The 23,105-nt window shown below is 45.2% G+C and overlaps 1 protein-coding gene across 9 annotated transcripts in view; it reads left to right on the top strand.

Moving 5' to 3' along the window:
* Positions 1-23,105, top strand: part of USP31 (ubiquitin specific peptidase 31) — a 100,961-nt gene that overhangs the window by 44,841 nt on the left and 33,015 nt on the right. For 8 of the 9 annotated variants that reach the window (XM_042922920.1, XM_042922921.1, XM_042922923.1 and 5 more), the window contains 5 exons: positions 4,195-4,314; positions 6,794-7,019; positions 12,223-12,381; positions 13,825-13,977; positions 16,113-19,044. In XM_042922920.1, coding sequence (XP_042778854.1) covers positions 4,195-4,314; positions 6,794-7,019; positions 12,223-12,381; positions 13,825-13,977; positions 16,113-17,680 — 2,226 coding nt within the window. In that variant the 3' untranslated portion in view covers positions 17,681-19,044. Of the gene's footprint in view, positions 1-4,194; positions 4,315-6,793; positions 7,020-12,222; positions 12,382-13,824; positions 13,978-16,112; positions 19,045-23,105 lie in introns of those variants that run through there. The other variant, XM_042922929.1, reaches the window with a different exon arrangement.

Here is a 23,105-nt window from a genome sequence, read left to right on the forward strand (position 1 = left end):
AGTTATTCTTAACTTTTTGGCACCAAAAACATATGTGCCAGGACCTACTTAAATTCAAACTTAAATTAATTAAAATGAAACAAAATTAAAAATTCTGTTCCTTAGCTACATTAGCCACACTTTGGAGTGCTCAGTGCAGATGTAGATTGAAAGTTTGGGGGGCTCCTGGGTGGCTTAGTCGGTTAAGCGCCCGACTTTGGCTCAGGTCATGATCTCACGGTTTGTGAGTTTGAGCCCCACGTAGGGCTCTATACTGACAGCTCAGAGCCTGGGGCCTGCTTCGGATTCTGTGCTTCCTTCTCTCTCTGCCCGTCCCCCATTCTCTCTCTCTATCTGTCTCAAAAATAAACTGTAAAAAAAAAAAAAAAAAGAAAGATCAGAAGGCATGTTTTAGACCACAGTACAGTGCTTTGCAGATTGTAGGGACTCAGTAAATATTTGAATAGAAGAGTGGGATACATGAATAAGTCTCTGTGGATGGGGCCAACGCCTGTGTGGTTTTTAAAACTCTCTAGGGCATTGCACCTTAAGCAGCCTTGACTAGAGCACTTGGTGTTCAGCTAATCTTGAGCTGATGTTTAGTATCATACTTTTGACTGCTAATTGTTACTGTTCACTCTTATATTTAGTGAATCCTGTGATTTCAGGGTTGGAGGGGACTTTAAAACTCCTTTTTTCTTTTCTTTTTTTCTTTTCTTTTTTTTTTCTTTTTTTTTTTTTTTTTTTTTGAGAGAGAGACCATGAGCAGGGGAGAGGGCAGAGGGAGAGAGAGAATCTTAAGCAGACTACAGGCTCAGCATGGGGCTTGATCCCACGACCCTGGGATCATGACCTGAGCCAAAATCAAGAGCCAGACACTCAACCGATTGAGCCAGTCAGGCACCCCAAAACTCCTATTTTCTAATGGTTGAGTTCTTCTGCCTAATTTCAAATAGGTGATTATCCAGCTGCTATTTGAATACCTTAGTTACGAGGCATTTCTGTACTCAGGAGACACGCCATTTCCTCCCTGGATATCTCTGGTGGTCCCCGAGGCTTCTCTGAAATATGCCCCAGGTTACTGCAACCAACACATTCATTAAGGATATGTGATGACAAGTCCTGATTTTCTTCCACTTGTCTATCCTTTAAATATTTGAAAATACTTTTAATATTCTCACAGTCTTTTTTCCCCCAAGCTATTCATAGCTAGGTCCTTTAATAATAGTTTTTCTTTTTTTTTTTTAAGTTTATTTTTGAGAGAGAGAGAGGGAGAGAGAACCAGTGGGGGAGGGCCAGAGAGAGAGAGGGGGACAGAGGATCTGAATCGGGCTCTGTGCTGACAGCAGAGAGCCCACTGTGGAGCTTGAACTCAGGAACCTTGAGATGATGACCTGAACTGAAGTCAGGCACTTAACCGACTGAGCCACCCAGACATCCCTAATAATAGTTTTTCATAAGACCTATTTTTTTTTTTCTTCCCAGTTTGGAGCCTAATTATACAATAGGCAGTTGGCTTTAAAAACAGGTTGATGGCAGACTCTGTGTAGTACCTCGTCGTATTTGGGCTTTTTTTTTTTTTTTTTTTTTTTTTTAATTTGGGAGATGTTTGAGAATGGCCCAAAGCTTAAAACTGAGTGGATCTACTAGATGACAACATTGGTATTCCACAGAACATCTCATTGACCTAGAAGGTTAAGTTCAAGCTAGCAAGATACATTTTAGTAGGGATTCATTCATTCAGTAAATGTTTATTGAGTACACACTGTGCACTAGGTGGTATGCTTAGTACTGGGGATATAACAGGGACTAAGCCAGGCAGTGTTTCTGACCTCAGTCTGTTTGGTGGGGATAAATAAGTAAATAAAGCAAGCAACTTGGCATGGTTGAAAAACAGGAATGAGGCCAGTGTGGCTGGGACACAGCAGGTAAGGGAGAGAGTTGAGAGAGTCTGTTCTGGTCATAAAATAATCCCAATATCTATAAGCCACGCCTGGCACATAGACAGGGATTCAGTAAGTCCACACTAGAATGAATGCATAAATGAATGTTACTTGGGAAGTTCAGTCATCGGGTCCAGAAATACGACAGGGACACAGAAGAGGAGACAGTGAGATTCAGCAGCAGGCTGTGAGATGCTAACTTGGGGATTTAGATGTCTGCAAGCTCAGTATTGATCAGCAGTGTCACGTGCCAGCCACTGTCAGCTGCCTTAAGGATGCTTTAAAACAGTGCCCAGAATTCAGATGGTGATAGCACCGTTCTTTTCATTACCTTAAATGCTCACTCTTTAATAAGAGACTGACAAACCAGGGCACCAGAGAGAGTGGATAGGGGCTGGTGCATCTGGAAACCACGACATGCTGAATTTGACAGAGGAGGCCTTGAGTGGGGATCTAATAGTCATTTTTAGGCACTTCAAGGACCGGCTTGTGGATAAGGGATTGGACTTAATTTTATCTGAAAAGCAGAACCTAAAGATTGGAAATTACAGGGAGAGTGAATTTGTCTTAATATGAGGAAGAACTTTGTGACAGACGGTCTGAAAATGGAAGAGCTGCCTACTGAGATAGCTGCCCTTCATCTGCTGGTCAGAGTCAGCGAGACCAGCGGTGCTCAATGTGGTCGGCAGGGCCAGGAGCTCTTTGTAGCAGTTTACAATGAGATAAGTACAGAAATCAGAGACCTTTTCGAGGCTGTCATAGCTCTTAGACATTGTCAGGTTGTTCTTATTGTATCTTATAAAAGTATCTGTATTGGAAATTGACAAAACAGACTACAGCCTGCTCCTTTACCACACACGCTGGGCTGGATGGCCACATACATAGACTATTAATAAGTCACACAGAGATGCAGACTGACCAGATGACAGTTGTGGGTCTCTGCCAGTGTTAAGTGTCTGAGTCACTTCCATCCACCCAAACTTCTGTTTTTCCCCATGTTTCCTACAAATGTGATTCGGTCTTCCTGCCACGGGGGAAAAAAAACAACAGCCCAGTCTGCTTCCTTTTCCTGTTACCATGCCTGCCTTTCTCCTCTTCTTTTCTGCCTTATTCCCTATTATTGGTTTCAGCTCTTTCCCTCTCTCCATCCCACTTGCACTTCTGACACTGCCCTCTGAAACTCTCGGTGGCCCCTGGTTTGCTCAGTTCTGTGGCCTTTGCTCCATCACCATCTGACCTCTCCATGGGATCTTGCCATTCTCTCTCCTTCGTACACATCAGAGGGAATGCTTCTGACTTGCCTATTTTTCTGACTATGCATCCTCAGGCTCTGGTGGTTCACTTAAAAAAAGAGGCATTCCCCAAGATTCTGTTCTGTGTTTCTATCTGTTCCCTCTCAGTAGGCATGGTCATTCCTTACCTCATCATGTTGATAGTCCCTGATCTGGTGCATCTTCTGAACTCCAGAGGAGACCTAAATCTCTCATCAGACATGCCTCATGGGCATACCTCTAACTGAATAAATCCCCTTCCTGAAACCCTCACCTGCAGAGATGACATATGTGGACTTAAGGCCTCAGATTGACGTTCAGAAAGACCTTGTTGGTAGCAGGATGGGGGAGGATTGTTTGGAGTGGGTTAGTGCTTGGGAGAGAGAGATCAGATAGGAGACTCCAGAAGCCCAGATGAGAGCGAGGGTAAGGACTCTGAATTAAGACCATGTTAGTGGGAATGGAGTGCAGGAGACAGGTGTGAGAGGTGGCAGGCAATTACTTTGGGTAGATGTGGAACGAGAGGAAGAGGGAAGGGTTTGGGATACCTGTCCGCCCTGCCGGTTCTGCTTTTGGTGGGTGGCAGTAGTGTCTGTTGAGGTATGACATGGAGGAGGAGGGGGAGGAAGGGGGAGGGAGGGAAGGAGGATGGGACAGGTGGAGGAGGAGGAGGACAGTATATTGATGGAAGCGCAACAGGTTGAGTTTGAGAATCTGTGGAATTTGAGGTTCTTCTGTGATGTGGAACATCCTCTGTAATATTTACCTGTTCAGTCATGCATTTTTGAGAGATGATTTATTCAGCAAATCTTTGGGTGCCAGCTCTGGCCAGGTGCCGCTTTTGATGGTGTTTGCCATTGACTCTGCATCCTATGTATGTGGTTTCCCGAGAGACCCGAGTTGTACCGTGCCCTCACCAAGAAGCGGGGGCCGCGGCCTCCTATAAAAGCCTCGCCTGAGGTGGTGCGTAACGGAAGTCGTGTCATGCTCCTTGTTTTCAGCTTGCCCCGGATGACGCCTGGCGGTGCCCGCACTGTAAGCAGCTGCAGCAGGGGAGCATCACGTTAAGCCTCTGGACTCTGCCCGATGTGCTTATTATCCATCTGAAGAGATTTCGACAGGTAAGGATGTCCTCTGTCACAGTGAGAAAAGCTGTGACCAAGTTTCTCATGCCCCTGCTGTGGTCTGCATGGGGGTCCTTCGGTGTCCCTGTTGGACCCAGCATCCCTGTCCGTGTTGTTACAGATGCCTCTGCCCCAGTGTCTGGGGTCATGTTTGTTCTTACCCAAAGCAAAATTTGAGCATCCTGGGGCCTTTTCAATTCAAAACATTTTAGTTCATACTGCAGATGTTTTACTTTGTTCTTGAGGATTTGCTTTAGATTTGAAAATGTTGTGCTTTAAATTTTGGTAAGTGTACTTTAGGATTTAAAAAAACCACAGAGCTCCTTTCTGGGGCAGGTAGAATTCTCTTTGTACCTAAAGTAATAGCAGGTGTCACGCTGCTCCCAGAAGCGGTCACATAGTTGGGAAGATGACTCATAAATATATGCAGAGAAAATCTGATGTGAGTTGTATTGCTCCGAGTCAGTTTTTCCCAAAAGGCTGTGTGTTCCCTGAGGTTAGGGTTGTCCTGGGCAGGCCCCACTGTAAGAGAGGGAAATGAGAGGGAAATGTTCAAGGAGTCTCTCAGGCCTGGCTTTAAGGTGTGTATCTGAAAGATTAGGAGTAGGCCTCTCCCAAGTGAGGTGGGGGCCGTGCTGCACACACACGGTGGCGGAGGGAGCCACGTGTGCAGAGCCCTGAGCGGGGCAGCACGTGCAAGAGACTGACAGCACACCGGTTTGGCTGGAGCTCCAGAGGGTGGGGGAAGGGCAGGGGCTGGTTGTTCCTGGTGGGCAGAGTGGGATTCTGATAAAGGGTTTTAAGCAGAGAAGCAACATGGCCAGATCTGTGTTTTGAAGAGACTATTCTGGCTGCTGTGTGGAGGATGGGAGGCCACGTGAATGAAGCTAGGGAGATCTGAAGGGAGCCGATGCAACCATGCAGGGGCGGGATGCTGGTGGCTTGTCCGGAGCAGTGGCTGTGGAGAAAAGCCTGGAATAGATCAACAGATGTTTAGGATTTGCTGATGAAGTGGGAGTGTCCGGGGTGACGGGCACAGGATCCCTAGGTTTTTAATCATAGTAAAGAGTGTCCCGACTGTATGCAGATAGCTGCTGTATGCAGATAGCCGAGGTTCAGAGCCCGGCCTTCTTCCACACACAAGCTGACCGATTTCCTTTGCCCTCTGTTTCTTTAGAAGAAATGTCCTCACCCTTCCAGCACCCAGATTCAAAACTGCAGTGTTGTTTTCGACTTCTTTCTTTTTTTAAAAAATTTTTAACGTTTATTTATTTTTGAGACAGAGCATGAATGGGGGAGGGTCAGAGAGAGGGAGACACAGAATCCGAAACAGGCTCCAGGCTCTGAGCTGTCAGCACAGGGGCCCAATGCGGGGCTCGAACTCACGGACCGCGAGATCGTGACCTGAGCCGAAGTTGGCACTCAACCGACTGAGCCACCCAGGCGCCCCATCGACTTCTTTCTTATCCCTCCCATGTAACCAGTCATCTCTTCAGCTTGGTTGTGCCTCTGCATTGCCTCCTGTGTGTGTCCCCTTGTCCCCATTCTTGCTGTCAGCCTGCCCGTTCAGACTTGTGATGCTTTCTAGCTGGTTGCAGTCACGTTGTCTTCTACTTGATTTCTTCACTTAAGCTGCTCCTCCCTTTTTGTCCCGTGCTGTGCACTGCTTACACAGCTTTGATGACGTTCCCTCCTCCCTCAAAGCCTCAGTGCTTGACTGCACGGCAAGGTCCAAATTCTCGGGTCTGACTTTCCTGACCATCCGGGGCTCATCCTCCCTTTCTCTTATGAACGTTTTCCTTCTCTTAATAGATCCATGGCTCCTTGGGGTGGGTGTTATCCATGCCCAATTAATTTCTTAGAGCTCCCACAGACACAAGAAACATTCAGAAAATAGCTAGTGAGCGGACAGTTGGATTTCAGAGGATTTCCCCATGGCTAATGGAAGATACAGATTACCCGAGATTATCAACTAAATGAATTATTCTCAACTAAATGAATATATTAAGTCAATGTTAACTGTTACTGTGCTTGTTGGAGGAGGTGGGGAGGAAAAGGGTATACTACTTATCTGGTGGCTATTCTGTGCCAGCACTAACTTTGTCTTTCATGTACAGTTTTACTCCATTACTTTTCATGCCTCTTTGGCAGAGGTATCATGATGAACTGCCCAATACTGTCAGTTTGTAAGTTAAAAACCTAAACTCATCTATCAGATAAAGAAATGGAGACTCCGAGAGGCTCATCACCCCTTATATGTACGTCATTGCTTGTTCTGGTTTGAGTAGTATTAAAACTTGTTCCTCCAGATAGTTACAACTGTTAGTGTGTTTCCTTATTTTGTACGTATCTTTGGAAACCATCAGATCGGTAACTCAAACCACTTGAGCTGTTAGGGTCCACATTTCACGCAGAATTGATCTACCATCTACTTGCATGAAAATATCATCAGAACTTGTTTTTCTTCTTGTAACAGGAAGGAGACAGGCGTATGAAACTTCAGAACATGGTCAAGTTCCCCTTGACTGGCCTGGACATGACACCTCATGTGGTTAAGAGAAGTCAGAGCAGCTGGAGTTTGCCATCCCATTGGTCTCCATGGAGACGGCCCTATGGACTCGGGAGGGACCCTGAGGACTACGTCTATGACCTGTATGCTGTGTGCAATCATCATGGCACCATGCAAGGGGGGCACTACACAGGTCTGCAGTGCGAGAGGCCGGGTGTCTGTGCTGACCGTTCCTTCGACATGTTTTGCTTGTGACAGGGCTACTTTTGCTTTAGAACCTCACTTTCTCTTCTAGTACGCAGTCTGCCATCTTTGAGGGCAGTTTTCATCTGCTGGATCTCTGTCCAAGAGCAAATAAATGCAAATTCTTCCTTCTCTTCCTGAGTCGGACCATCCGGTAGCTGTGTGACCTGACTGGGGAGTGGTGTGTGCAGGTAGATCATGTTGTCTGGGTCACCAGGGGCTCACTTTGGTTACGTCACCCCCACCGCCATTTAGGGTTTCACTCCACTCCTTGACGTTGTCGCTTCTCCCTTATTTGGAGTGATTAGATGAACCGGTTTTATAGTGTCTTTAAGGTGATTTGGAAGAATTTTTTCTTTTTGTTTTAAAGCTAAATTTATCTTTTTCATTTTTAAAAGGGACTGTTCGTTATATGAAATTGATACACAAGAGAGAACAGTACCATCATCCATGGGCTCATCACTCAAAAATAACCATTGGTAACATTTTTAAAAAATGTGATAAATATACATATCAAAATTTACCATTTTCACGTGTATGGTTCAGTGGCATTAAGTGCATTTATGTTGTAGTGCTGCCCTCAACACCATCCATCTCTAGAACGTTTTTCTTCTTCCCAAATTGAAACTCTGTTAAACAGCAAGTCCCTGTTGCCTTCCCCCCCCCCCCCCCCCCCCCCCCCCACTCCTGGCCACTACTGTTCTGTCTCTATGAATCTGATTCTCTTGGAAGCTTCTATAAGTGGAACCTTGCAAGTATTTGTCCTTTTGTGTCTGGCTTACTTCACGTAGCATAATGTCTTTAAGATTCACCCATGTTACAGCACGTGTCAGAGTTTCCTTCATTTTTAAAGCTGAATAATACTATCCCATTGTATGTAGGTAACATTTCTTCCAGTGTTTTTCTGGACGTTTTGGCCATTATTTGACACTGTTGTGGTTGTACTGGTATGTTCTGTTTAGGTGAACATTCATGGGGCACCTCCCGTGTAACTTGCACTGGGTTCACATCAGAGATGAATAGGCCTCAAACTGTGTCTCCTAAGAGTGTAATCGAGCAGGGACATATAGGACCACATGATCTGTCAGATCAGTAATGTGTAATAGGTTGTGTGGTGCACAGAAGTGTACACAGCGGGAAGAGCAGGGGGCCAGTGGAGAGGGTGGTTAGAGCAAACTGGAGGCACAGGAGAAGCTGATGGGATAGTGGCCTGCACTTCAGGACTGTACCTGCTGACAGGAAGACAATAAAAAAGTTCCAGAATCCGAAGCGTGGTGAGATGCGAGGGGTGTGTGTATGTCCCTGCATCCCAGTCTTCACACTTACCTGTTGTAACAGGAGTATTCAGTTGTCGATGCTTAATTTGTATACACACTACTTTTTAGGACCGCAGGATATTCTGTTGGTGGAACTCTAATTTTATGTAGCCATTTCCTGTTGTTGAACATATCTACTGTTCCTGCTTTCTAACTTTGACCATAACACTGATGAACATCTTTTAGTTTACATTCTAGTTTTGTATTTCCTTGAGATGGAGTCTCAGAATTGGAATTATCCGTGATGAACACTGGGGAGGCACGCAGGCGTGGGGGCTCTTCCTTGGACATTCGTGTGTGTGGGGAGTCCATGGAGGGCACTGCTGTTAGCCTGGCCATCTGTGGGGGTGGGCGGCCAGGACTCGGAGTTTTGCTTCCCTCACACTCAACACATTTGACATGTATACTTGCAGGCACTTCCTTTCTTCATGAACTCAGTGCTTCATGCTACAAGATTCTAGGGTGCCAGTGCTTCATAAAGGTCGGGGGTGGGGGTAGAGGAAGTCTGGCTCTACCAGCTGGTTTTTCAACTGTGTGGAGTTCCCTAGCAGTCAACCCTGAGACCTCCCTGTTGGGCTCCCGAACCCCTTTGCTGGCACATTCTCTCAACCTGCTTTCCCCATGGGATGCAGGAGACAGGGAAGGTGACTGGATACAGCTTGGAGCATGTCTCATAGTGGAACAGTTTGCTTTGCCTCTGCTTGCTCTAGAAGCACACTCAAGGAGAAGAACGAATGAGATTGAGAAGTATAAGTCCCCAGAAGACAGAGTTAATATTAATTAAACGTTTAGATATATTTTACCTAGTATTTTGGCTTAAACCAAATTTAAAATCTGGTGAGACTATATTTTGGTCTTGCATATTTTGTATTTATATTTGATGGGACCCATTTGTATAATAAATGTCGTGTGTCTAATTGGATGTTTGCCTTTGGGGTGTTACCAGTCATATCTATGTTCTTTGATACTGAGTCATAGAATTACACGCCCAGGGACTCTTCAGATGGAAAGGGACTTAGAAATGGTTTAATTTCACTGGTTAGCTGGTGTGGTAACACCTTTGCCAGCATCCCTGGTTGGTGTTCGTCCAGCTTCAGCTTTGGTAAAGAATGTGTCTTCCATTTATAATATTGTTTCTCAGGAAAGTAATGCAGTTTCTAGCAAGAAATTGTTGAGAAAAATGGGACAGTGCTGGATTTTAACCTATCATGTTACTCTTTAAAAAAAAAAAAAAAGTGAGGCATGAGCTGGGGCAGAGGGAGAGAGAATTGTAAGCAGGCTCTGCACTCCATGCAGAACCCAAGGCGGGGCTTGATCCTACGACCCTGGGATCATGACCTGAGCTGAAATCAAGAGTCGGACACTCAACCAACAACACCCCTCATGTTAATCTTTATATAGAGAAGACTTTGGAAAATGCCTGAAAACTCACAGGTACTTTGGAGGCAGCATAGTTTAGTGAAAGGAACGTGGGCTAGAGGCTAGACACCTCTTCGGAGCTCTGTGACCTACAGCAGGTAATCTTACTGGAACTTGGTGACCATGCCCGTGCACTGGAACTGCTCATGCCTGCCTCTCAGGGCCTGTGTTACCTAGGAAAAGCTTAGGCTCTTTCTACATTATTTCCCCTTTGTGATGCTTAGGCCATACCACTGCTTTTCCAGTATATAACATGTTTACGGTTTTAGTTTAGAGAACATTTTAAATACCCTAGTGTTGTTGAATTTGAGATACCTTGTTTTTAAGTCCTTGTTTGGATTTTTTTTTAAGTTTATTTATTTTGAGAGAGAGAGAGGGCTTGAGCAGGGGAGGGGCAGAGAGAGAGAGAGAGAGAGAGAGAGAGAGAGAGAGAATCCCAAACAGGTTCCATACTGTCCATACAGAGCCTGACGTGGGGCTCGATCCCATGAAGCATGAGATTGTGACCTGAACCGAAATCAAGAGTTGGACACTTAACTGCCTGAGCCACCCAGGCGCCCCTATTTGGGGTTTTATTTTGTACTAGTTCTAGATATAATCAACTGGTACGTGTATAGCTAACTTGTGTATGGATTCTAGATCAAACTTCTATGAGGCAGAACCTGCCTGTTCTTTTTTAAAATTTCCAATTTTTCACGACTCAATACTTATGTAAAAATACAGTAAAAATATCCTGGCAGTGTCCAGTTGCTATGAAAGTTTTTAAATGCTTATCTCAGTTTGAGTGCTTAGCTTGTTGTGGACTGGGACCAGTCTGCAAACCACAGTTTGAATAATACTTGTCTAGAAAACATTTGAGAAGCTAGTTCCAGGAAGAAAAGTGAGTTATCTAGTAAATACATTGTTAAACCATTAATGTGTTCCTGGGCTGCCTTAGTTGCCGTGCTGTGACTGGGAACAGACTGTCCTGGAGAGAAGCCTACTGATGCTAGTGCAGGGCTGCTCTGTCACCTTGTCCCGGGGGCATGTCCCACTCCAGAACAGCCGCCATCTCCCCAGCTGGGTCGTTTATACATTAGGCCTGACCTGCCCACTGACAAGTTGCTGTTTTACCAGCTCCCCGTGCTGCTTCTGTCTCTATTTCTCTCCCCTTTCTGGTCCCAGGAGTCCATGGCTGTACATGGCTTCCTTCCCCATGATCACAGATTCTTATTCTGCTCTTTTTTGGGACCTGTCTGGTTGTAACCCGTCCTCGCCTGTATCCCCTTTATCTCTTAAGGCTCCATACTTTACAAATGTCGTTGTGGCCTGTCGAGGGAGTCACTCCTGGTGCCTCATGGGACCCTGTGTGCCCTGCCCCTCAGGCATTCAGCTAAATATTCTAGCCCTCATTTATTATTACCCCAATAAGTGGGTATTTTTAGGAAGTGTGATAAGGTACTCCTCTGAATCAATTTTATCACACCCTTTGATATATGTTTACAAGATCACGTGGCTTCACAAACACTAAGTTCTTGTCTTTTGCTGGTACTTGAATGTTCTTAATTTCTATTTCAGGGTTAGAATTTGAACTGGAGAAAAACACACATGCATTCCTGAGCTCAAGTGTTCTTAGTTTGCCAGGGCGCTTCCACTGGGCATTACGTTGTTCATACTACCCCTGAGGGAAGCAGGGTGGGATAGGGTTTAAGTGCAAACTCAGGGACTAGATACACCTGAAATGAGCTGGGCCCTGTCCTTCACCAGCTGCTTGACCTTTGGGCAAGCTGGTTAATCTTTTTGAACCTCTGTAAAATGGGAATAACAGAATAAATCTCATGGGATTAATTGAGGTATTTCGCACATAATAAGCACTAAACAAATACTAGCTGCTGCTATTATTAGTATCATTATTTCTAGTCCTATTTTCTATCTCTAATAAACACTGAAATGTGACAACATACTTAAATCAGGGTTTTCCAGCTTCAGCACTCTTGATATTTTGGCGGGATAATTCTTGCTGTGTGGACTGTCCTGTGCATTGTGGAATGTTTTGCAGCATCCTTGGTCTCCACTCACTCAGTGCCAGTACTACCCTGTCCCCTAGTTGTGACAGTCAAGAATGTCTCCATTTGTTGCCGGATGTCCCTAGCGGTGCAAAATCGTCTCAGGTTGAGACCCACTGCCTCAAGTAAATAAGTACGTTGGGCTTTCTAAGATTAAGTAGAATTTTGTACATTTGGAATAGTTTGGAATGTCTTGAAACATTTTGCCTGAGCTCACAACCCAATTTGGATTTTTTACCACTTTGTGTGTAACTACGTGCGACCTTAAAAAGCTCTTGAATGCATTAGATGAGCCAAAGAGCTGGTGTCTGTGGGCAGAGTGGAGCGGCCGGTGCCCCCTCCCCTGGTACTGATGGCGGGCTCTTTTTGGCAGCCTACTGTAAGAACTCTGTGGACGGCCTCTGGTACTGCTTCGATGACAGTGACGTGCAGCAGCTGTCAGAAGATGAGGTCTGCACACAGACAGCGTACATCCTTTTCTACCAGAGGCGGACAGCTATTCCATCATGGTCAGCCAACAGCTCAGTGGCAGGTAAGGCCAGCCATTCTTCAGCAGCTTCTTCCTAGAGCAGAAGATTGTAATGGTCCAGAGAACTTCTCCACAAGGTCTCATGAGTCTGTTGTGTTGATCAGATAAATTCTCACATTTGAGTTTAACCTGGAAACCAAAATGACTGCAGTCAAGGAAATGGGGGTGGAATGTGCGAACCAGCAGAGTTCCCACGGAAGTGGGCAGCGCCAGTCTCAGAGTGAGCTTGCCATGTTTGCTTGTGGAACGAATGAATGAAAAAGCGGTATGGCTGCCACACTAGAAGCAAGAGGGAACGAGACCTGGCGCTGCCATGTTTCAGTCGCATCATCTGGAAGCACATCACATCCAAGCCACATATTTAAGCATCTGTAATGTGGGTGTACTAATAATATCTGCCTCATGGGGTCATTGCATGCATCAGATTACATAAATGTACGTTAGAGCCTTTTAGACAAGGTAAAAGCACCATTAGAAATCGTTCTTTTTCCCGATGAGGTCGGCCTGTTCGGTTGGAAGGGTTGAAGGCTATAGTAATGATAGGTGGGCTGGATTTAGCTGGATGGGGTTTAGTCTGGATGCAGCCACACGGTCCAGACAAGGTGACGCACGCTCCTTAACGCAGCGTCTAAGAGTCTGTGACCGACAACGGAGACACGGTAACATCGGATCACGTTAGAGAGTATTCACCCTGAATCTCCTTGAAGCTTGCGAGGGATTGGTTTGAAGCCGCTGAGAACAGGAACCGCTGAACCGAGTGAACCCCTGCTGGAGTGAAGCCCCACTCAGTGCACCCACCCCTCAGTAGCTGCTCACCCAGTTGAGAGAGTGAGAACTCCAGTGCTCTAGTGCCTTCCCTCAGTGCTTTCCAGATTCTGAGATATGCTTGGAGATTACACCCTCTTGAGGTCTACTTGAGTCTTGTTCTCAGTTTCAAGAGCAGTTCATGTTGCTCTGGAATTTAAGGGCATCCCTGGAATGGACAGTACAGATGACATACAGCCTAGGTGTGTGCATGTTATGTGTTTGTATGTTAATATTGTGAAAACGACTTAACAGTTCCACAAAGCAAGCTAAGAAATAACGGTGCACTGCCACTTTTATTTGCTCCGTGTCAGAATTTTTACTGTGTGTGCTTAGAACGGTGCCTGGCAATAGGTGCTTAATAACTATTTGCAGAATGAGTATAGATGATTCTGTTGCCAGCACTTAAGATTTGCACTTTGCATTATGAAGTGTCCGTGCCAATACTTGCATTTTATTACTATAAACATGAGCTAGTCTGCCCTCCTTCTTTTCATCTTGATGGGATATTCAAGCAGGGGTCTGGGAGGTAAGACTGCCACAGGCCACCCCAGCTCAGGCGCTGCCCCTTCACACGAGTGCGTGCCGGGGAGCCAGCCTGGGACTCCAGCCTGACCCCAGTGCCTGCTTCCTTTACTGCAGGCTCCACCAGCTCCTCCTTGTGTGAACACTGGGTGAGCCGGCTCCCGGGGAGCAAGCAAGCCAGCGTGACCTCCGCGGCGTCCTCCAGACGCACCTCTCTGGCCTCATTATCCGAGTCGGTGGAGATGACCGGAGAGAGGAGTGAAGACGATGGTGGGTATGGGTTTTGTGACAGATTTCCAAAGTGGCATCTCACGGACACGGCACAGGGTCCCTCACGCTTAGGAGCTAGGCCCCAAGAAGATTGTCGGAGAAGGTAAAAGGGCTGTGTGGCTGTACGGTCATAAGTACCATTTTATATAAACCTGGTTATTCGCTTTTCCTCTGTGAGCTCTAGGATGAGTTTCTCCTTGTACTTCATTATTTTCTACTTCTAAGGCTTAGTGTGGAGGCTGGAGCTTTAACTCTACAATAAGGGATACATTTCTTTCAGAGCGCTTTCCAAAGTGCTCAGTGCTTTGCCCAGGGCCGCCTGGCGAGGAGTTGCTGTGCTCGCCCAGTGTGGGGGCTTCCCGGCTCTCAGCTTTTCCCCTTTCCACTGCCGTTTCCTTTACAGGAATTTGTGGCATGTTCTTTTAAAAAAGTGCAGAAGCATCTAGAACAGAAACTCTTGACTCTGCATAAAAGAATTCTGAAGATGGTCACAGTACGGATACTTGGGGAAACACAATACAAATAGAACTATGGGGTTTTTTGTTTTTTTGTCTTTGGGTTTGTTTTTTTTTGTTTTTTTTGTTTTGTTTTGTTTTTTACCTTCACTTACGCTTGAGTAATGGCAGCCCTCAGTTCTGACAGGAACCCCAGGTGGTGTGGGAAGGATCAGGCAGCCCTAGCATTGAGGCTGGAGGAGGTGAGAGTGAGCTCAGCTTCTCTAATGAGGACAGTGACTCATCTCCCAAGCCTGCAGCCAGCATGTCGGTTGCTGTAATCTGCATCTAGTGATGGGTAATTGTGAGACCATGAAGTGAAGGAAAACTGCAGGAGGGTGGACGGGGGCCGCCAGGCCAGGGAGGTCTGCCTCATTGTAGCTCCAGGCCCGCTTGCTTTTCTGGCTTGCTGCCTTTCTCTTTGTAAAATAACAAGAGTACTGGGCCAGAATTGCTAACAAGCTCCTGATACTTTATGAAAATCCGACCACTGAGTCTTTGCTTTTTCAGGTAGAGGTTTTTCTCAACACAGCTTTTTAAACTTAGAATTCACTGTTGTTTTAGCAGTAAGTTCGTTTGCCCCTGGTCTGTTTTTAGACAGTGTAGTTGGTGAGATCAGTATCCTCTTAAGCATCATCATCACAGTGGTGCCGGGGGGTGCCCACAGAACAGAGCCTGTCTCCGAGGATCTTATCTGGACAGAGCTTTATAAATACTGCAGCCACAGTACCAAGTGTGTATGGAAGTTAATTTAGAATCTTTTCTTTGGAAGGAAGTTTTAAGGCACTCAGAATAGAAGTATGTAGTTCTAATTGTGAACATTTTCTTCGGAAGTTTGAAATCACTCAGGATAGGAGTGTATTGTTCTAATTATGATTGTCATCTCTAGAAGTTTGAAGTCAGGATAGGAGTGTATCGTCTCTGTTCTTTTTCACCGATCTGCTGTTATACTCAATAATGACAGGCCAAGCTGCATGTGGCATTGAGTTGGGGGCAAGGGTTTGTGTTTCTGGTATTAGCTCTGCCTCTAATTTTGTGTAATCTCGGACAGAGACTTCACTTCTGTGGGCTCGGGCTCTGGATGTCCTTAGCTGGGTCAGTAGCTCACATGTACTGTGCATGTGTGGAGTGCCAGGTGGGCACAGGACTTTCAGGATTTTATTTAGTTCTTACAGTAGTCCTGTGAGTTAGAGCAGGGATCAGCAAGCGACAGCCTATGGGCCAAGTATGAGCTCTGCCTTTATTTGTAAATAAGGTTTTATTGGAACACAGCCACTCCCATTTGTTTATGTGTCTTCTCTGGTTGCTTTCGTGCTGCAGTGGCAGAGTTGAGTGGTTGGCCCACAAAACCTAGAGTGTTAACCGGGCCTTTCCAAAGGAGGTCTCCTGACCCCCGACGTACAGAAAGAAGATCGATAGTTTGCCGATCCCTGAGTTGGAATGTCCCTATTTTATAGATAGGGGACTGAACTCCAAGAAGTTGCAGTCGTGTGGCTGCTCCTTGACCCCAGACATGCTGGCCCTGAAGGTCATGCTCCTGTCATTCCACCAGGCTTGCCTTCCTTCCATCTTCAGTATCTTAAGGTGTTGCTCAGACATGTTTTCCGTGTAGCTTAATGCTGTTCTCTCTGCTGCATTCAGGAGGTTTCTCAACTCGACCATTCGTGAGAAGCGTCCAGCGTCAGAGCTTGTCATCCAGATCTTCTGTCACCAGCCCCTTGGCCGTTAACGACAATTGCATTAGACCTTCTTGGTCCCTGTCTGCTAAGCTGCAGATGCGCTCCAATTCTCCTTCCCGGTTCTCGGGAGACTCTCCGATCCACACCTCTGCCTCCACCTTGGAGAAGATCGGGGAGGCGGTGGATGATAAGGTCTCCATCTCTTGCTTTGGCAGCTTGAGGAACCTTTCTAGCAGTTTCCAGGAACCAAGTGATAGTCACGGCCGACGTGAGCACAAGGCTGTGGGTCGGGCCCCTCTGGCTGTCATGGAAGGCGTGTTCAGAGATGAATCAGACACCCACAAATTGAACTCCGGTGTTTTAGACACACAGAGCAAAAACTCAGCACAAGGGGATTGCGTGCCCCCCATCTCCGATCCTTTTGATAATAATAACCAGATCGCTTATGTGGATCAGAGTGATTCTGTAGACAGCTCTCCAGTCAAAGAGGTGAAACCCACGAGCCACCCAGGCTCCCTTGCAAAGAAACCAGAGAGCACAGCCAAGAGCTCTCCCAGCTCCAAAGGCGCTTCTGAGCCAGATAGAAGCTTGCGGAAGGGGAGACCAGTCTTGGCAAGCCAGGAATCATCTCTTTCAAGTACGTCCCCTTCTTCTCCTGTTCCTGTAAAAGTTTCTATAAAGTCCTCCCGCTCCCGAAGCAAAGCAGATTCTTCTTCCAGAGCCAGTGGACGGCATTCCTCCCCTGGCCCTGCCCAGCCTAGAAAGGAGTCCTCCCCCAAATCCCAAGACTCCGTGTCATCTCCTTCGCCCCAGAGGCAGAAGTCCTCTTCTTCCCTCGCCTACACTCCTTCCTCCGCATCTGCCAAAAAAGCCCCCGGCCCTGCTGCAAGGGGCCCCTTCCCTCCTGGGAAGAGCAGGACAGACAGGAGCTTGAGTAGAGAGGGCTCCAGACAGAGCCTGGCTTCTGACAGAGCCAGCGTCACCTCCAGCTCCAAACCCAACTCCCCTCGGGTGAGCCAAGCCAGGGTGGGGGAGGGCCGAGGAGACGGAAAGCACGTCAGGAGCTCCTCTATGGCCAGTCTGCGCTCCCCCAACACAAGCATGAAGGCTGGTCTGAAGAGGGACAGCAAGTCAGAGGACAAGGGGCTATCCTTCTTCAAGTCAGCCTTGAGACAGAAGGAAACCCGGCGGTCAACTGACCTTGGCAAAACAACCTTGCTCTCCAAGAAGGCCGGCAGTAGCTCTGCCAAGTTGGCCAGTAAGAATGCCGTGGATGACAAGGCAGAGAAAGGCTACCAGCCTGCAGGTTCCCAGCAGCCAAATGCAAGTGCAGTTGGAAAAGAGCAGCTTGTCTCCAAGGACCCTGCTTCCGCTAAACATTCCCTGCTGTCCGCTCGCAAATCCAAGTCTTCCCAGCTAGATTCTGGAGTGCCCTCATCTCCTGGTGGCAGGCAGTCTGCTGAGAAATCCTCGAAAAAGTTATCTTCTAGCATGCAAACCTCTGCACGGCCTTCTCAAAAACCTCAGTGATGTTTCTGCAATCCAAGTGTTTTATCTGTAAAGATGTTTATTTATTTAGAACCCCTTCCCCCCCACCAAAGCCCTCTATGCTTTTGTTTTATATGTTTTAGGTCACGTGCCTGACGTGCGAGTGTGTGTGCGTGTGTGTTTATGTGTGTGTATGTGTGTGTGTAGAATTCAACTGCAAATTGTTAAAAGCGTCGCCTTATTCTGCCATTGAACCAAATAACAGCCATAGGCAAAGTATTGATACCAAGCTAACTGGAATCATTGTAGACGAGACCCTGGGCGGTCCCTTTAGCAATTGTACATATTTCTTTCTAGAGAACTCTAATGACTTTCGTTGGACACTAGGGTTTGGAAACCTGTGAACCAGTTAAGCTGTCATTAGTGTGTGCTGTAGAGAGATCAGTTATTTGACTTGGGTTTCATCTGAGCAGGATTTGTCCTCACAGCTGATTGTCGTGTGGCACCAGGAGCTCTAAAAACTGTGACACTAACAAACAAACCGAGAGAAGACTGTTGCTTTCTGCACTTTGGCCCCATCTACCAGTCTCTGTGAAGGGCAATATTTTAACACTAATGTTTCTCAGGTATATACTCAGCTAGTCTAGGGTGGATGTGCATCAGCAAGAGGGTTAACCAAGAAGGTGGCCTGTGGGTGACTGTCTTTTCTCCAACTGCCACAGATAGAAGTTTCTAGAGGTAGAAATGAAGTCCTTTATAACTGCAAAGATGGTGTACTACACGCTATCTTGGTTCTTTGGAGATGTCCTAAGGGGTGGCAAGTTGGACGGCCAGAAAGCCAGTCACTAGTTAATTTTGTTTTCCTTCTAAATTTGCTAGCTAAGGCCATTGGGATTTTGAAATGTAGTAGAGCAGTTAACACCTTTGAAAGAGGCCTGGAAAAAAAAAAAAGGATTCTGAACCGGATGCAAGAATTTGTACCATTTCCCTTCTCTGGTGTTGCTTGTTCCTTGTGTTAGAAGCCGACAGCTCCATGCTGCCCTGGGTGCACATGCCCACGTTTCTTATACCTTGGGGAGAGGAAAGATGTTGCCTGATGCCAAAAGTCAGTTGATGGTGTGTTGGAGTGATGTGTGACAAAGTATTACGTGTGTGCTTCTGATCTGCCTGGCAAAGTTACAGACTGCTTTTCAGTAAGTCATTTATTTTTTCTTAGTGGTTAAGATTTCATCTCTTACCCAGAACTCACAAGCAGGATTGGAGCATGTTCCGTCTGGCATTGTCAGTGAGAAAACAAGGGAACCTCACAGAAATCTCACAGATAAGCAAGATCATAGTTCTTCAGGCTTTCTGGAGGTATCCTGGAAATTCTTAGCCTTTTTTTTTTTTTTTTTTTTTCCATTTTTCTATTTTTTTTGGGGGGGGGCTTTATTTTATTTTTTATTATTATTTTTTTAATATATGAAATTTACTGTTAAATTGGTTTCCATACAACACCCAGTGCTCATCCCAAAAGGTGCCCTCCTCAATACCCATCACCCACCCTGCCCTCCCTCCCACCCCCCATCAACCCTCAGTTTGTTCTCAGTTTTTAACAGTCTCTTATGCTTTGGCTCTCTCCCACTCTAACCTCTTTTTTTTTTTTTTTTTTTCCTTCCCCTCCCCCATGTATTTTTTTTTTTTTTTTTTTAATGTCAGGAGAGTCATGGTCCTGATTCTCTTTGAATAGCATTTGTCACTTTGCCATGAGATACAGCATGCTAAGTTTATATGCTTTTAAATATTAACTTTAAAAAAAAATCATAAACTTTCCAGTTCTTCCTGAATTCTTGGTGCACAGATCCATTTATAATCTCCCTTTTCAGTATTGCTGTGTGTGAAGTAATTAGAGCACATACACATCATGCACAGCTATGAATTCTGCACTGCCTTTTGTTTTGTTTTCTCCCCATAAATACCTCTTGGGAAATATTTCCAGTGGGTTTCTTAACTTTATTTTGCTGCTATTTGAGCATTAGCAGGTAACTTGCCAGTCCGGAGGCCATTTTATGTTGAGGGTAGCTGGAATTTTAGACCCTTGCAATATTTAAGACTTAGATACTCAGCCTTGTGAAAGTTACCTTGTGCTCTGTGAATCTCATCGAATGTGAGCCTGTTGCCCAGTGCACTCAGTCCTGTACTCGCCCCTGCACCGGGTGTCCCTGTTTCACTGCGCAGGTGGCTGTGGGTTCCTAAAGCAGCATCCCTCTCCTCTGTCGTAGTGTAACTGCCGCTGACTGGCTGCCTGCAGTGGTGTTATCGCTGCCAACAGCACACCAACAGCCCTGCGAATGTTTTGCCACCGCTGGTTTTTCTGTGTTGCTTTTATTTCCTGGAAAGGACGCACCAATAATGGGATCGTCGGTAGCAGGAGTTTGATTTGAGCCTTTTTCTTTTAATAGGTAAATCTCATTTGAAATCTCCTACCTGAAGCTCTGAAACAGTCTTAGAATTAAAGTTTGACTACACAGAGGGTTTTAATAACACCTTTTCCTGAGGCTGTTATCAGTTAAGCATTAATAGAATCTGGTTTAATTTTCACGTGGCAAATATTTTTATTCTTGTATCCTCCAGGAATGGATTTCCCATTATGTCTAGTGTCTTAAGCACACACACACACACACACACACACACACACACACACTCCAAAAAAACACCTCTACAAATTTCTTTAATTTTCTATGGTATCTAGAAATAAAATTTCAGTATCAGTAAATTATATGTCTATGGAGTTTAGTCCTTCTTCCAGATTTAAATGAAAAATACTGTGGTATTGTCAAGGTAACTTTAAGCTATTCTTTCTGTGCTTGGTAAACAATGAAAATCTCATCCCCAACTACTAGGTATAACCTTTAAGACACAGGAAAGGAGATTTGCCCAGAAGTTTGGAGGTGTTCTTTGAGGTGTGAAATATCTTATGGGAAAATTATTACTTGATTCAATTCAGTTGTTTGGTAAGTTAGGGACTTGGTGTTTGCTTTGCTTTTTATTTTCCTGGTAGCATTTGGCACAGAAGCACATCTGCTTTGGGGTTAAAAATCATCTGTTGAGGATGGTGGGCCTAGGTTTCTGGTTGACAACTGAGTGGGCCTGACTAGAGCAGTCATTTCCTGGTGGACACAGAATAATCCCTGACAGTAGTGTTACTCTGTAATGTTTGTTTGCTTTTAAAAAACTTTATTTTTGATTTCTTTTCCTGTAAACATGCAGTGCACTGAGGCTATTCCATTCCTTAAGACAGCCCTACACCTTGCCTTTGTAATCTCTTATATAACGTGGAAGCACAAAGAAACTGCTAAGCTCACGTCATCTCAAGATCATCTCCCAGCCCTTGTATTTTCCCATCCTAAAAGCAGCCTAACTGAAAGTAAGTCATACCTCGCTGGACCAGTAGAAATGGATGTGGGCGTATTTGTGGTCTGGTAAAACATTGTAATTATCTGTGAGGCTGTCCTAAACTCTTGCAATCATTCTTTCCTCTCTCATTCATTCATTCTGCAAACATTCGTTGAGGGCCTGCTTTGCTCATAAAGGCAAGCTGAAAGCTTCAGGAATTTGCTGTAGCTGAGGAGCCCTGGGAGCACAGCCGATGAACCAGGGGATGCCGGTGAGGCCCTAGATGGAGTGACGGTCCCCCGAACAAAAAGATCAGGTGGATTCTGGTGAACCGGCCAAGGCCTGTGGTCCTCTTGAGCAAGTCTCTCCTGTTCTGGAAACCAAAAGTGCCCTTCTTCATCTTCAGAGACATTTTACTCTTACATCCACTTTTTCAGACTGAGCTGTCTCTACGAGTTAGCGGTTGAAAATCCATTACAGAATCACTTTCCATTAGAATTTGGTCATCCACATTTGTTTGAAATAGATGTGGGGATTGGGGGGTGGGGGACAAATTGCCATCCCTCTAAATAGCTATCATGCTAAAAAGTAGGAACAGTATGTAAAGGAAGCAGTAGTGGCAGCCTTTAGGAAAAATGGAACAGAGAAGAGCTGTGAACAAAGCTCACTTATTTCAAATAAACATGTTTTTAAAAATAGATTGACATCTGATGTTACATTTCATTCTGACAAATTACTGAACAGCTGACGTTATTGTTTCCTATGTAGGTTATTAGAATTATTGGATGCTATGATAATTAGTGTTTCTGGGTTGGAGTTTTGAGATAGTATGCAAATCATAAGCACAGTTTCAATAAAACACATATTCTGTGAGGCATGTTGAACTTGTATTATTTGGAATTAAGAAGAGCAAAACTTGCTGACAAAACAGTGCCCGTATCATAAACAGAAAGTAGCTGTTCCTGCACAGACTGTCCGTCTTTACTTTCATAAAGGGTACATAATTGTTAAACCTGACTACATCTTTTGGGGGGAAATCCTATGCTTTTATTTAAATGAACACTTAGTGTTTCACACTGCCTTTTGATCAACTCTCAAAGTGTTTGTTTTGCAGCTGCAATTTGAGCGTGACCGGTCATTTCCACACCCCCCACCCCAAGTAATGAAAACAACTTTGCATGGCCTCCATCTAACCCAGAAAGCATGTTCTTACCACCTATGCAAACAACGAATACAAAATGTGGGGTACACTAAATGTGAATTTTAAAAAAGGCGATTCTTGGATTATGGAGCTCTATTTTTGAATTTGTAATTTTTTACATGTGGCTTAATCATCAGTAGAGAAGAGCATGAATGTGTTTTCTTGTTTTGCTTTGCACATGTTTCTCTTTGCTGATTTTTTTTTATCGTTGGCAAGATTGTATGAAAATAAGTATTTTGCAAGCACGAGTGGAATTGGACATGTTGAACACACACGGGTTTATATACTGTATTTAGCCTGAAGACTTTCCTAAAGTATTTTGTTCTAAAAATAACCTGCCATTTTCTATAGATTTTAATTTTTTATATCTTCTAGGGTTCTATCGTGGTCACAAGGAGAGAATGTGGCTTCTAATAGTGCTAACAATTTTAAAATGCTTTTGTAGAGACTTAGAGCTGTTTTGGAAAGCTGTGGAGCTTCCCAGCCACTAGTCAAAATAAGAATAAGCTCATGGAACTTATGGTAGCAGTCTACAGTGGATGAGGTTCTAGATCCATCTCACATTCATTTAAAAACTGGTGTTTCCCAATTTTGGAGGGAAGGGAGATCCATTGCAGGCTCGGGAGGCTTTTTGAGTCTCATACGTGTACTTTCCCCAAGATTCTGTTGAGCCTCTTCTGAATGACTTGTCTGAGATTCTGATACCCAGCATTCACTAGAATCATCTAGAGAACTTTTAAAAATGCTTGGGTCCCACTCCCAAGCTTTTGATCTAATTAGTATAGGGGCAGGTCCCAGAAATTGCCGTACATTTTAAAGCTCTTGGGGGTTTCTGATATGTAGCCAGAACTGAGAACCACTGTGCTTACACCATCCCTATGGTGAGAATCA

The sequence above is a fragment of the Panthera leo genome, chromosome E3 (assembly GCF_018350215.1).
Source record: "Panthera leo isolate Ple1 chromosome E3, P.leo_Ple1_pat1.1, whole genome shotgun sequence".
In the NCBI taxonomy this organism is placed as follows: Eukaryota; Metazoa; Chordata; class Mammalia; order Carnivora; family Felidae; genus Panthera; species Panthera leo.